Source organism: Phytophthora cinnamomi, assembly GCF_018691715.1.
Source record: "Phytophthora cinnamomi strain GKB4 chromosome Unknown Contig0, whole genome shotgun sequence".
Taxonomy (NCBI): domain Eukaryota; phylum Oomycota; class Peronosporomycetes; order Peronosporales; family Peronosporaceae; genus Phytophthora; species Phytophthora cinnamomi.
The window spans coordinates 2,966,272-2,981,380 of record NW_027150933.1 but is presented as its reverse complement, the minus strand read 5'-3'; the positions used below and the strand labels follow the sequence as shown (position 1 = coordinate 2,981,380).

General features: G+C 53.8%; 1 protein-coding gene across 1 annotated transcript; it reads right to left on the bottom strand.

The window, feature by feature from the left end:
- Nucleotides 1-202: 202 nt before the first annotated feature.
- Nucleotides 203-1,027, bottom strand: IUM83_02080 (Superoxide-generating NADPH oxidase heavy chain subunit A; the record flags this gene model as incomplete). The annotated part of the gene is made up of 2 exons (XM_067925976.1): nucleotides 203-699; nucleotides 772-1,027. The coding sequence occupies 2 exons, from the start codon at nucleotides 1,025-1,027 to the stop codon at nucleotides 203-205; spliced, it is 753 nt and encodes a 250-aa protein (XP_067800981.1).
- Nucleotides 1,028-15,109: the final 14,082 nt, after the last annotated feature.

Sequence of the window (15,109 nt, the reverse complement as noted above, 5' to 3'; positions counted from 1 at the left end):
AAGTGGCGGCAAGTTCTTGTGGCGGTTCCCTTTTGGCTCTTCGACGACCGCAGAATACGGGAAAACATGGGAAATTGGAATTCGTACTTATTTGAAGTAGACGTTTTTGATTGGTGGAAAAATGAGTAAAAGGATGTGATTGGATGGGAAAAGGAGCTGCTTCAACTTGGGATTTGTTTTGGGATTTTTTTGGGGGAAAAGTCTAAAAGTCGAATTTCTCGATGTGGACGTCGAAGGACACTTGGAGCGTCTTGGAGAGTGTGATGCAGGTGGACACGATGTCGGTTGCAGTGTGAGAGGACGTGCAGAGAAGGACGGCCACTCGCTGGGCGGAGTTGCGCTTGGCGTCGGTGCCGATGTCCTGGAGGAGCTTGAAGCAGTTGGGCTGGCGTCCGTAGTGGACGTAATTGCCCTGCGCTGCTGGAGAATCCATGTCCGGGGTGCGTTGAGCCACGTAGAAGTCGAACGCGAAGGCGTCGGCGATTTCGTCGTGGAAACCCGGCTTGTGGCGCGGATTGGCGGCGGAGAAGAAGTTGTCGCTATCATTTTCCGAAGTTTCGTTGGTGACCAACGTCTTGAGCTCGGTTTGGATGTGCACAGACCAAACAAAGTGCACTCGGTCGATTGAGTCGCGGATTTGTGAGGTGTGTTCTTGGTGGAGCCATGTTACGACGGACCGCATCGATAGGACGCCGATGCCTTCGGACAAAAGCAGAAAGTGGGAGTAAGTCTGAGGACGGTAGATGTCGATCGAGACGCCACCGTACGGACCGTCGATTAGGATATCCACGGGTACTCTGTTGCCGAAATCATCGCTGTCAGTTAGTTGGCGTAGCTGGTGGGTCCAATCGCCGACGACTTTGATATGAAGCGTGACTGTGACTTCGGTCGGAGACGATGAAATTGAGAATGGATGCCACTCCAGCATGGAAATCTCCGGAACGCACACGAACACATACTGACCGGCCTTGTACTCGAAGATTTCATCAGTATCTGCTCGCTCACGCCGAAACTGGATGCGCAGCATGTCGTCTGTGAGTCTTTCCATCATCACTTGACCCCAAGAGGTTACACCGCGTGCAGATCGTTTGATCCTGGCTCCGGAGCTGTCTTTTCGTATTGGCGACGACGATCCATGTGAGTAGAATCTCGTTTGATATACGATCCGATATACCATATCGATTGCCCACGGCACAACCCCGAACAATGCCGGTGTTGCACCGTGCACAACGGCGTAGACTACCAGAATAATGAAGAGAAACCAATGCGAACGGACGAAAACACTGAAGAGACTTCGCCTAATCCAGCTGAGAGAAAGCAAAAGTAGCAGCACCATCGCACCGAAGCAGACAAGACCGGTTATAGCTTTTGCCTGCTTGTCTGGTTGATCTCCAACACTTGAAACACGCAGATGGGACCAACCATGAAGACCGGCGAGCAGTGTCGTGGCGACCGCAAAGAGCTGGTGGTAGAACATTTCCCGCTCGAACGACATCCCCGTTAAAGCAAGCAAAAGGAAATTATTTCGCACGACCAAGAAAAATGTGAGTAGAAATTATTTCGCACGACCAAGAAAAATGTGAGTAGTAATCCGACCGTGGGTGGCCATCCCGAGGCAGATACATCACCCTGGAGAGCCGATCTCGTGCAAAAACTGAAAAGCACAGCGATAAACGGTAGCGTGATCAACACATCGCACAGCTTGAAGCCAAGGTACGGAGTCAAAAGTGGCACTGTAATTGCAAAAAAGCCTCGCGTAAGTCGCCAACGAAAATCTATACACCAGCGCTGCAAGCTTCGAGCCTGGCGGGTCCATTTTCCGCCGTGTAACTCGGCATTTATCGACATTTCGTGACAACGAGCGGTGACTACTCCCGTGGCTAGACCCGTATCTGCGTTATCGAAATCACATCGATAAGAGCGCTGACTGTCGGCAAGAATGGGTAAACTTCGCTGACTGGTAGGCCCTGGTGACCTGGAGACTTCTAGCACGGGGACGTAGAACTGTGTCGGCGAATTGCTATTCTTATCGGTGGCCGTTGACATCTTCCGGGGAGTTCGGGAAGTGGATAAAGGCTAGCATTCGGTTTAAGGATGGCATGCATGGCAACGCCACCAATGAGAGACTAAAGCAGCCAATGCGAACATCGTTGCGTGTTTTGCAAACCCTACGTGGCTGGTTCAAGCGAGATCTCTGCTTTATTTACTGAACTTCTTCGCTGTTAGTGCGGTTGTAAGCAGCATTACGCACACAGAGATGGTGTTGAGTCGTGATCTGAAATGATCGGTCAATACTTGATAAATCCTTTTATTGAACTTAAAAATGGTCAGAGTCTCTGTGTCAGGATTAAGCCGAGCGCACAGTGCACTGTAGACCTGAGGTGCGTAATACACTTAGTAGTACTACAAATTATTTTTCCCTTCAATTTTTCAAACATCCAAGTTCATACCGACTATTTAACATCACGATTATCACCGTTGTTACGGATGGTAAAGCAGCATCAGAGGTTGGCACCATCAAGTGAAAACACGAGGGGTAAATCCTACTTGCTCGCCAATGAAGATCTGTACCTGCTCCACAACTTATAAGGGCACCAGCAAAGCAAATTATGAAGAAGTCGAGGAGAGAACTTCTGAAATTCATAAGCCTGTTCCGGAATCCCATGGACTCGACGAAACCACGATCCAGAATTTCGAAAAGAGTTTCGACGTTGCGAAGTCACTGGCCGACGCCAGAACTAGCCAAGGCCAAGATCACTGCCGATAAGGACCCTACTGTACAGTGATCAAGAACTTGGTGAATAATACTGACGATATCGAAACGAGCCGGGTGTCCTACAGGTAACAAAACCGATTATGCCAGCGTTTCCAAATTGGACCTGGAATTTGCTGTGGCCGCCGAAGTGGTCTTCTCCGCTGCTAGCGAGTGGGGGTTGTTCTACATCACTACCACGGCCTGCCCGAGCCTATGAAAATGAAGGGCATTAACACTGAAGAAAAAAGCTCGGTATATTTAGACAAAAAATACGATATCTAGCTTCTTCAGTGTTAATGTCCATCCTTTTGATTTACTATAGGGTACGACGAAGTATATTGTATTTTCAAGGCAGAGTTTTTCACTACCCGTATACCACCCTGACCGGAACTTTTACCCGGACGTTTTTTCCAGGTAAAAGTCCAAACACCTGGGTAACGAAGAAAACTTGTCATGAGCAAGTTGTATTAGCGAGTTTAATGCGAGTTTTGTTGTATAAAGGTATACACGCCGCGCTACGTGTTTACGTGGCATCACCGACTAGAACGACAACTCTTCCACGTCGCTATCGTCGTTGAAATCGGCATCACCCTCCCGATGAAGGGGAAAGGCATCCATATTCGCGATAGCCTCAATTTCGTTGTGCACGTCTTCAGCAGTCTGCGCGTTTTCTGGGGATCTTCATATTCGGAAGAGAGGTGACCTTCGCCACCGCGATCAGATTCAATAGAGTTGTCAGAATGTACGGCTTCTTCACCAGCATCGACCTCGTCTTCCGAATCAGGGGGGACTTCAAACAAATTTAAGTCGGGGGCAGTCGGTAGATTAATACATGGAGGACGCTGCTTCTTTTTGCGGAGACCGCGTGTGATACTGGCTTGGCGCTGTGCATGCGCCGTGGATATCTTCGCAAATTGTAGTGGGTCTAACTTGACTCACTACTTTAGCTTACACGTTGCGCAACGTGTATGAGGAAGCGTAAGTACTTAGTAATTACTTAGGTTAATTATATTTGAATACACAAATATAAGTTAAGTAAGAAAATAATTCCAAGTGACTTAGATTAGGTAAAATGAGAACTGTATTGTTTGTAAATTGATCTTCCTCCTAAATCTGCTAAAAACTGTGTATCATCTGTGAAAGGGGTTGGCAGCGGCTGGCTGTCAGAGCGCCGCTAATATGCATGCCTCTGATTGGTAGAAAGATGCTGCTTTCTACCAATAGGATCTTTGGGTATGTGTGGACCACTCACTGTGGTGGCCCACTTCAATGTATCCATTGGTGTGTCTTACACCAAGGTGAGGAAGTATCTAAAACTTTTAACAGATAACCTATCTGTTAAATTCACAAGTGGCTTGTAGCCACTTGTGCGTGTAACCCCGTTACACCATCCCCCCCTTAAGGTTAGACGCGCGGGGTCCCCGCACGTCAATCTTTTAGAATTGACCATTCGTCAATTCTCCGCGTTTGGAGAAGAAATCCGCGCTCATTCAACGATGAGCGCGCCTCAGAAGAAGTCCACAAAGTCGGTGGGGAGTCATCTCTCCATCGACGACTACTTCGAACGCCAGAAGGCGAAGTACGGCGACGTCGTCGACTTCGACGACGACGATGAAGGTATGGAGGGCGAGGAGGACTCGCCCTCAAAGCACAAAGACTCAGTGTCGAGCGAATCACTCGACCCTCATGCGAAGAACATTCGCCCGCGTGAAGGGGACGAATCGGACGCTTCGAGTTCGAAGCGTTCGCGTACTGAGAGCGATACCCCACTCGCTTCCGCCGGGGCTCTCAGTACTCCGCGCGTTGTCGCTGCAGCGCGTGATATCAAAGCTCAAGGCTCTCCACGCGCTGCGCCTGCAGCGCGCGATCCGTGGATGCCGTCCGCGTCCGAGATTACGGACCGGTATGGGAACTCGGTACCTCCGAATGAGGTACCGCTGTACGTATGCAGCGCCATCAAAGATGACGCTGTGGCTGCCGAGCTGCACTTTGATGCGGAAACGCATCAAAGGCGCGATTACTACATCGGACTCTTTCATGAGCTCCGATAGTTCCAAAGCAAGAAGACCTCTTCTCGCAGCAAAGTGCCCGAATGGCAGGCACTTTGTCAAAGTTGGAACGCCTTTGTTGAAAACTTCAACAAGCGGCCGAGTGCTTACCGTGATCGGATTAAGCAAGCGCGTGATCGCTTCGAGACGTACTCGAAGCGTGGAAAACTGGAGCAACTTCATGTTGCTGCTGAGGAGGCAAATGTGCCGTGCGCTGTGCCCGAGGGCTTTCAGTGCACGAAGTGCTTCCCAGGCGCGGCCCGCTTGAGCGACCGCGACCTGAACGGGTACACGTCGTTCCATGTGACCGAGAGTTTCAAAAAGCTCCGTGCTAAGTTCTTAGCACGTGAGGGTTCGGGCGCTAGCGATGATCGCAGCGCTCGTATTACTTCCGCTGCACCAGCGCGTACTGCTCCTCGTACGCCCTCACCATTTCCGGAACGTCCTCCAGCAAGACGTTCCGCGGCTCTCATGTATCGTGATGGGGGAGGAAATCCTCTCCAACGAATACGAAAACGAGCCCCTTGAGGGTTCGTTTCCAGGATACTATGGTCAACAATCCGCTCAACAATCCAGCGGGCTGAGCCGCGGGCGTCACGGATCGGCGGTGGCGGGGGTGGGAACACGCCCCGGGTATGATCAGCCACGGGCTGATCAGTATGCGCCTCTCCACGACCGGGTGACCGCCGTGGAGCGTCTGCAGGGCGCTGAGTTCGCCGCCCTGAAACAGGAGCTGGCGAACCAGACGGCCCAAGTCGCGGCGGTTTCGCAGACCGCCTCGAATATCCAGGTCGAGCTGGGGACCCAGATGAAGGGGTTACTCCAGCGCGTCCGCGCGCTGGAGGAGAGGCTGCTCGTCGCCGAGGCCAAGTCCTCTGCTTCTGCCTCGGCTCCTGCCGAGGCTTCGGGTCAGCCGAGCTAGATGGCTCGCGCTGCAGGTATGGCTTCAGCCGTCCGACGTAAAAGGTCGGATGGAGGCGCATGCTAGACGGTATGTCTAGCGTGTATGCGTTGCCGTGCCGTGCCAACACAGTGAACGGCCCGATGAAGCGCGGAGCAAGCTTGCTCGCTCCGAAATCCGAAACTGCATGTTGAGGCAGGTTTTGTGTAGCTAACAAAACCAATGAACCCACTTTGAATTCATTTGTGTTGCCCCTGCCAATATTATCGGCGTTCAGCTTCTGTTTATCCACAGAAGCTGCAATCGTGTCCTGGACAAACCGAATTACGGCTTGCCTTTTATTGATGAAGTCAATCGCATCCGAGCTGAACTCGATCAGTTCGCTCTCCGCAAGAGGCCCGGCCTCTGCGTGGTTCTTCGCGGTGTCTGCGCCCTGCGCAGACCCGTGGTCCTTGTTCCTTGTGGAGTCTGTGCTCTGCACAGACTCGTTTTCCTTGTTCTGGGGGACCCTTGGTTCTTCCTGCCAAGGTCTGCCCGCGCAGACCCGGTTATCTTGTTCCTTGTTGTCGCGGCTGACACTGTGCAGGTGTCAGCGGCTTTTTGCGACTGCTGTGTTGCAGTCGTAGATCCTCCCCCACTTAAAGTGGGAGCCACCACTCCGAGTAAACTCGGCAGACGGGGATGCCGCATGGCATTCACATAAAACGATGTATGCCCGGTCGAGGCATGTACTGAGTTATTGATGGCAAACGCTGCCATCGATAAGCACTCGCTCCAGTATTGGAACGAGTGAGCGTAGCTCTTCAAAATGTCGACGAGCACGCGATTCACGCGCTCGGTTTGACCGTCCGTCTGCGGATGATCCGCAGTCGACATGGAAAGCTGGCTCCCAAGAAGTGTAAACACTTCTTGTCACAGGTGCGCTGTGAAGCGTGGGTCTCTGTCCGACACTATGCGGACGGCATGCCATGGTGTTTGAACACCACGTCCACGAGCAGACGGGCCGTCTGCTTCGCGGTCACCTCTGCTGGTACCGCAGCAAGATGTACCATCTTGCTGAAGCGGTCTACGAAGACCACAACACCGGTGTTCCCTCCGCTATCCGGGGGAAGACCAAAGATGAAGTCCAATGACATGGACTTCCAACACTCCGACGGAGTCGGTAGTGATTGTAAAGGAGCCTGCGCAAATGGCGCAGGCTTTACGCGTTGGCATACCTCGCAAGCACGGATGTACTTGCGCACCCACTTATACTGGTGGTGCCAGTAGAAGTCGCGCGTGAGAAGGACGTATGTCTTCTCACGTCCGAGATGTCCCGCAGTCGGGGCATCGTGATACTCGTACATGATCCTGAGTCGCAGGTCATGGTCATTTGGCACGACAACGCGATCCGCGTTGTCGTCGACTGCGTTGTAAAGTAGCAGTCCTTCGTGCACACGAAAGCGGTGTGCACGCGCTCGAAGGTGCTTGGGCAGCTTCTGACGGGACTTGTCAGAAGGCGCTGTGCCATAGGCCAGCAAGAGCTTCGCGTCCGCGTCGTGCGCGTACGCGGCCTTCACATCATCCAACAGAGATGATGTGGGTTTGCTCGATCGCATGGCGTCAATGGCATTGACGTCAACAGCTTCTGCATAGTCCGGCCGACGTGATAACGCGTTGGCCACTACATTCAATCTTCCGGGTTTGTATTCGACCCGGAAGTTATACTCCGCAAAGAATGAGAGCCATCTCGCCATTCTTTGTGATATGTGTGGCGACTTCACTGCGGTACGCAGTGAAGCATGGTCGGTGTAGACCACAAATGGTCTACTTCCAAGCAAATACACTCGGAACTTTGCGAGCGCATATTTCACGGCAAGGAGTTCCTTGTCATGTACCGGATAGTTGCGCTCAGCTTGCCTCAGCTGACGCGATTGGTAGTAGACGACACGATCACGGCCCCCGTGATCGTGCTGCATCCACGCGCATCCGATTGCGAAGTCGGATGCGTCACATACGACGTGAAATGGACGATCTTGGTCAGCCACTGCCAAGATCGGTGCCTCAGTCAAGCCTCGCTTGACTGCATCGAATGCCTTTTGGCAATCGGTTGTCCAATTCCACACAGCTTCCTTCTTAAGAAGCTGTGACAGCGGGCGGATTTTGCCCGCATAGTCCTCCACGTACTTGCACAAGTACGTGGCCAAGCCAAGGAACTGCCTCAGTTCCTTGACACTTGAAGGCGTTGGCCATTCATTGATCACTCTGACCTTTTCCGGGTCAGGGCGAACACCATTCTTCCCTACGAGACACCCGAGAACGGGTATCTCGCTCGCCCCGAAGATACACTTCTTCAGGTTCGCGTAGAGCTTATGCTTTCGCATAAGCTCAAGTAGCTTCCGGAGATGCACCCTGTGCATTTCTACGTCGGTCTTCCCGTCCACAGCCCGGCTGTGGATGAATACATCATCGAAGTAGCTCGGCGCGAAGTCGCGCACCGAGCGCAACAAGTGCGTCACGCACCTGTTGAAAGTCGCAGGGGCGTTCTTAAGCCCCTGTGGCATTACTAGCCATTCCCAGAGCATGCCGCTTGGCGTGCTCACTGCCGTGAGAGGGATGTCGCTCTCACGCATTAGGATTTGATAAAATCCATCTCGCAAATCGAGAGCACTGTAAATGGTGCTCCCGGCCATCGAATCGATGATAACATCTTTTCGCGGTATCGGCGTCTGCGCCGGTACCGTCGCATCGTTCAGCTTGTTGTAAGCATGAACGATACGCCATCCGCCCTGTGGCTTTTTGACACAGAACGTAGGAGCACTGTGCGGGGACTTTGATTCCCGCACTTGTCCTGCTTTACGACGACTTTCAAAGAAGTCGTCGATCGCTTTCACTTGCTCTCGCGGCAGTGGCCACTGCCGCGTGACACAGTACTTCGTGCCCGGCACGAGATCAATCTCGTGCTGAATTCCTTTATCCTGCGGAAGCTCCACAGGAATTTCTTCCGGGAGTACGTCTTTGTACTCCCTCAATAATTCGTAATAGGGACTCGACTTCAGCGAGTCCCAGTCTTGTTCCTCGAAGCGCTCTCGCTTCGTCTTCGCACTGAGAGTGTCTTCACTCTCAGCGGTACTTCCCATGAAGAGCTGCCTCAGCTCTTCGTTCTCGCTCTCCGTTCTTTCGCTGTCCGAAAGAACGCAGACTTGCTCGATGCGTCCATCGTGCAAGTCGCGCGTGAAGCGCTTCCAGCTCATGGCTGGAAGCGAAGTCAACTCCGACGCCGTCGTCGGAGGACTAGCGAGTTCCATCTCGCGATACTGGAATCCAGTATCGGTGCGCGTCAAGACGCTTAGCGTCTCGACGTCCGGCGTCACCGCCTCAGTCTGCCCAGCAGACTGCTCTCGTAGCGTCTCGGTCCCGGACCGAGACTTGCGCAGCGTTCTCCGCTTGCGCCGTCTTCTTGTTGTGTGGAGCCCGGCTCCGCACAGTTGTTCTTCTGGTCCAGGCCTGGTCGTGGACAGTTGTTCGCCGGCGGACCCTGTCCGCGGGCGCGCGGTATCAAGCCCGGCTTGATCGCATGGCGCTTCGTCGTGCAGCTCAGCTGCACGGTAATGTGTTCTCTCGCCGGCAGACCCTGTCTGCGGGCGCGCGATATCAAGTCCAGCTTGATCGCATGGCGCTTCGTCGTGCAGCCCGGCTGCACGACAGCATGCAAATGGCGTCAGTGCGATACGTTTGCAACTGTCCGCACCGTTTGCAGCGTCAACTCCCGGAGTTGACACGCCTTCGTCACTTCGACGCCATTCATTGGCGGAGCCCCTCATGACTGAGGGTGCGTCGGCTCCCGGAGCCGACGCGTCGTTGTCGACATGACCTCTTCGGGTCAGGGACTGTCCCTTACACGCTTGAACGTGGGTGTTGGTTCCCGGAACCAGCACATCTTTTTCTTCCGACGTCGGCAGTATTGCCGACGTGGGTCTCACTTGTGCGCGCCCTCGCGCACTCCTTGGGCACCCCGGGACAGCAGCATTAAGCGCTGTCTCGACTGGTGAGCCGCGCGCACCTGTTGGTGCGTGCGCTGTGGTAACAGGGCCATCGCTCTCTGTTCCGCTGTCGCGGTCGAAGCGCACGAGCGTGCGCTTCTTCCAGTTGATCACCGGATCATGCCGTGCAAGCCACGGCATACCCATAACAACGTCGAACTTATCGTCCAGGTCCAGGACGATAAAGTGTTCGACAAACACTCGTTGTTCGTACGAGAAGCGCACGTTCACGACGCGCTTCTCGGTCTTTACGATGGCACCTGTTGCCAGTCGTACCTCCAGAAGACTTCGAGGTACATTTACCTCCTCGAAGTCAAGTCTCGACAGGCTTCGTAGTCGAACAAAGTTGTTCGACGCGCCTGAGTCTACCAATGCTCGAAGAGAGTCACGCGCTCTCTTCGAGTAAACCTTCAAAATGACTAGGATCGGCCTGTCATCTTGTTTCTTGCAGTGAGAGCTGGTCTCACTGGGGGCTGCAGTCCTCGGTGTCGCGTGCCCGATGTCGGCACGCGTGACTGCATTACCAGTAGGGCGCCCCGCGCCTACTGGATGTTCGCGTTTTTTGTTGGTCCGCGGCGATGCCTAGCATCGCCACGACGGCCACCTCCAGGGGGCATGGGAGCTGTGCACTCCCGTGCAAAGTGACCGATCCTTCCGCAACGGAAGCATCGCACGTTGCCTCCCTGCTGCTGGTAACCAGCAGCCGTTGCATTCGAGAGGTCCATTGGTTCCGAACCTCCCGTCCTCGCTACCGGGCGTGGTTGCGGCCTCGGTACGTTCACATGTAGTTTAGCCTGCCGCAGGCTAAACTCTTCTTGCATGGCAAGGGTGATTGCAGCTTCGAGAGTACTCGGGTACTCCCGGAAGAGATAGGTCTTCACAGGCCCATCTCTAAGCCCCTTCATGAACGTGACGACCTTGGTCGCCTCGTCAATCGGGTTAGTCACGATATTTGATACCAAATATCGTGCGCGCTGCGCGTCAGCATGGACGTCATGCTTACCCTGCTGAAGGTCGAGGAACTCCGCCCTCGACCGGAACTCGTTTTGCGGGGGCTCAAACGCTTATTTGAGCTCCTCTTTGAACACTTCGTACGTGCTGAAGCACGTAGGATCGGAGAGTCGGCGTCCATACGCCCAACCCCTTGCGCGTCCGCCAAGGCAGGACATGGCGAACGCGACCTTCGACAGCGGGTCGACGATGCGTCGAGCCGCTATGGCTGTGTCGAGCTCGACAAGCCATCGGAAGAGAGGCTCGCCCTCTCTTCCCACGTAATTGCTTACGCTCAACTTTAACGGTTGAGCACGCGGTGTCGTCCCTGACGACGCCGTCACTGAGGAAGCAGCATCACGCTGCTCCTTCATGATGAACCCCAGAGCAACACCATGTTGTTCCGTCGGCGATAGCGTACGCAGCATCGTAGCTATCACCGCTTCTCCAATGACTGTTGACAGTCGTTGGAGGGCTTCCCACTCTGGGTCAGACAGGTGGGGGCAGTCAGCGCGTGCAACATGCGTTGCAGGCGTGTTGGAGTTCTCCATGGACACCTCCGTGCTCATGTGGTTCTCGGCTCCGCGTTCGTACACCGCGTACGAACGTCAAGCGGTCGGTCGTTGGACGGACTACAAAGTGCTACCAGGTGTAGTGGGTCTAACTTGACTCACTACTTTAGCTTACACGTTGCGCAACGTGTATGAGGAAGCGTAAGTACTTAGTAATTACTTAGGTTAATTATATTTGAATACACAAATATAAGTTAAGTAAGAAAATAATTCCAAGTGACTTAGATTAGGTAAAATGAGAACGGTATTTGTTTGTAAATTGATCTTCCTCCTAAATCTGCTAAAAACTGTTTATCATCTGTGAAAGGGGTTGGCAGCGGCTGGCTGTCAGAGCGCCGCTAATATGCATGCCTCTGATTGGTAGAAAGATGCTGCTTTCTACCAATAGGATCTTTGGGTATGTGTGGACCACTCACTGTGGTGGCCCACTTCAATGTATCCATTGGTGTGTCTTACACCAAGGTGAGGAAGTATCTAAAACTTTTAACAGATAACCTATCAGTTAAATTCACAAGTGGCTTGTAGCCACTTGTGCGTGTAACCCCGTTACACAAATGTTGAAACAAATTGTCGTAGTTGGGGGTGAGGCTTCTTGAATACTGTGTTCATCTCTCTGTTGGACTTCTATATGGGATTGTGCGTGCCACTAGAGTGTTTGTTAGGCCAAACACGTTCCTGTCGTTTAGAAACACGCGCTAAATTATATATGGCACACTTTCCCCACCACCAACACCCACCAAGTCACCGAAGACTCAATGGGCTCCTTAGGGTTAGAACCTGAAGGCCCAAGACCTTTCCCTTGCACCGGGTTGGTGTTTCCCCTGTGTACCGAGATTCCGCTAGTCGACCGACGGAAGACTCAGCGTCACTAGCCACGAGCAAAGGCTAGCACGCTCTCACACACACAAAATATACCTCGCAGGCCCTCAGAAGGAAGGGTCCCGGCCTGTTACGGCGTGATACGAGGGTGCCGGAGCTATACTCCGGCGGAAAGAAATAAATGGAGTGCGCTCTCGCTCCTCCAGTTCCTGGCGACGACTCGTCGCTACCAATACACCGGCCACTAACTCTTGGCCCTGCCAGGGATGAACACACGCTACACTAGTAGATGTGCCCACCGACAGTCATAATCCTACCTACCAGATTTACCTTGAGCTGGAGGTCGTTCACTGCAGGCACTGGTGTCGCCCTTGCGTGGTTGGGAGGAAAAGCTGTTCTGTTATTGTTGCCCGAAGGCTTATCTTGTCTTCTCTTAAGTTTCCTATCGATCAATACAAATACCAAGTATAGACGCGTCCGTTTTTGGACCGCCATTTGTAACTCACGACTCTTCGGCGCTTTCTCTGCGACGTGGCGGCGTTACCGACGACTCAAACGGCCACTGAAACGCCACCGACGACTGGGGACAGGCGCCGATGACTCATAAGTTCGGATGTTGCCAGTAGGTTTGCACCGTACTTAGCGAGCTGCAACCGCCCACGCTTGACTTGGGACCGTCGACGAGTCATCGTCACCGACCAATTTAGGCCAATCAACGACTGGGGCGTTTGGTCCAATGACTGGCGATGGGTTGTGACTTGCCAGTTGGCGCCGGTGCCTCGAGTCTTCTTCGCCCCTTGTCTCGCCTTTGGGTTTTGGCTTCGGCTTCATTTCCCGATACCACAACTGCCCCCACCGCGACTCGAGCCGCGTGCTGGTGAGGGTCGGGGTGCTCCTGCGCCATGGTCGGTTCTTCGCGCGCTGCCCAATCCGCCGTGAACTCTGCGCTCAGGGCTCTCGGTGTGTCTCGGCTTCGCTTCAGGTAAGTCGTCTTCTCTTGTTCGCTCGCCGTCTTCACTGCTAACCAGGATCTTGGTATCTTAGTCAGTTTTCGCCTGGCCGAGGAAGCGCGGTTGGTGCTGGCAGTCCACCTGCTGCTTCTGCTACCTCACAGTCGGCGGTGTCCGAGGATGAGAGCGTTGCTGAGTCGACAGCCAGTTCGGCCACGGTGAGTTTCTTGCCGTCTTCTCGCCTGTCAGCTTCACGCGAGGTGATGATGCTTGGCGGCTTTGTGCGTCTGCTTCCCACGTTGTCCTGTCATCTCCGGGGTTGAGTTCACTCGCTGGCGGCGATACGACGAGCCAAGCTTCACTGGAAGCTTCCGCTAAGTTGTCCGCGTCACTGGTCACCTCTCCTGCTGCTCCTTCGGTACGTCCCGTTGACTTACACCTTGATCTTGAGCTGCTCTCGCTTACCTTCGAGGTTATTATTTTCGTCTCTTGTCTTTCAGGACACTTCTCTGGTTGATGTGCCCGTTGGTAAAGCTGCCGACGACTCGGTTGCGATCCAGTCGTCGCACCTAGTTGCTCGGCGTTCTACTTAGACCGCTGAAGCTGGCCGTTCCACCACCGACGACTCGCTGATCACGATGTCGCGTGAAGCTCTCGAACAGATTGCCATGGAATCCAGTGCTGAGGCGTCAGAGCGCGTGATCGCGGTGTTGGGTCCTCGGCTGGACCTCATCGCCCGTCTTAATGTCACTCTGCACCAGGGTCCCAACATTCGTGGGGACCACCACGTGGGCTCTCGCTTGGCTGCTGCTCGATCGCTGGAAGACGTGGTGCCGGCGGCTCAGCCCAACATGGGAGTCCACGATGACATCAACTTGGACTTGGCTGTGATGCGAGGCCAGTTGCATTTCGCCGAAGCTGCGCGTGCTGCCGCCGAAAACTCGGCGATGAGGGAATCATTCAAGCACGAGAACACCATGGTGTTCCTCAAGCGCGCGCGCGCGGAGCTCGAGCACTCCAAGAACGAGGTCAAGCGTTTGAGGGTCTTGGAGGATCACTACCTCCAGGAGATGGAGGGTCTTCGTGGAGCCGTGGATGCGCACACCGAGACGGCCACCCACTTGGAGAACCGCGTTAGAGCTGCTGACGACGAGTGCAAGCGTCTGGCTCTCCAGCTCACTCGCGAGCAGACGGCGTTCAAGGCTGCCGTGGCGTCGTTGACTGCACAAAGTAAGCATCTTCATGATCTTCTGGCTCGCTTGGATGCCGGCGATGGCTCGTCGTCGACTCGCCTCCGGCGCTGAAATGAAGACCTTCAAGAGCAGGTGAAGCGGCTAATGAGCGCCAACCGGACTCTTCGGGCGCACGTCAAGTTTGAAGACATGGACCCATACGTCCTTGTGCTGATCTCCGAAGGTTCGTACTGGTTGTTGAGTTGCTGCATGTGCTGGCTTATGTTCTGATTCTGGGTGATGACTCGTGTCTTACAGGTTTGTCGACCGGCGAGTTGAACTGGAACCTACTGGACATTAGCCACGAGACTCGGCGGGTCCTTAAGGACATGCTGGCTAATGCGGACCCGTCTCGCACCGAGGATGCCATTGCCGTTTGTTGAGCCTGGGGCTCGACGGCCTGGCGCCGGTGCTGTGCCAGCCCCGCGGAATGCTAGGTGCGGTTCGGAAACCAACTGGGCTTCCCGGGATGGGTACGCAAGCACCGGGCCAGACATAATAAGATTAGGTATATTAAGTTTAAGTATACGAAGGCAAGTGTCGATGTAATCTACGGTACTACGCTAATGGCTGGTATGGAGCCATTAGGGTTAGGGAGACTGCCTCCTCTCTTTTGATACAGAGGCAGGATTTGTGCGATGAGGAACGGAAACAGCGGATCGGAAGCGAGGACGGTGTCCTCACTTCCGCTTTTGCTTCGGACTGAGCACGTCTGTTAGATAGCATTAGGATAGCGGTAAAGTGGCTAATAAAGACAATTGGCAAACAAAACAAAAGCGTTCTTTCACTTTAACATTTCAAGTTAAGAGTACAAGTGATC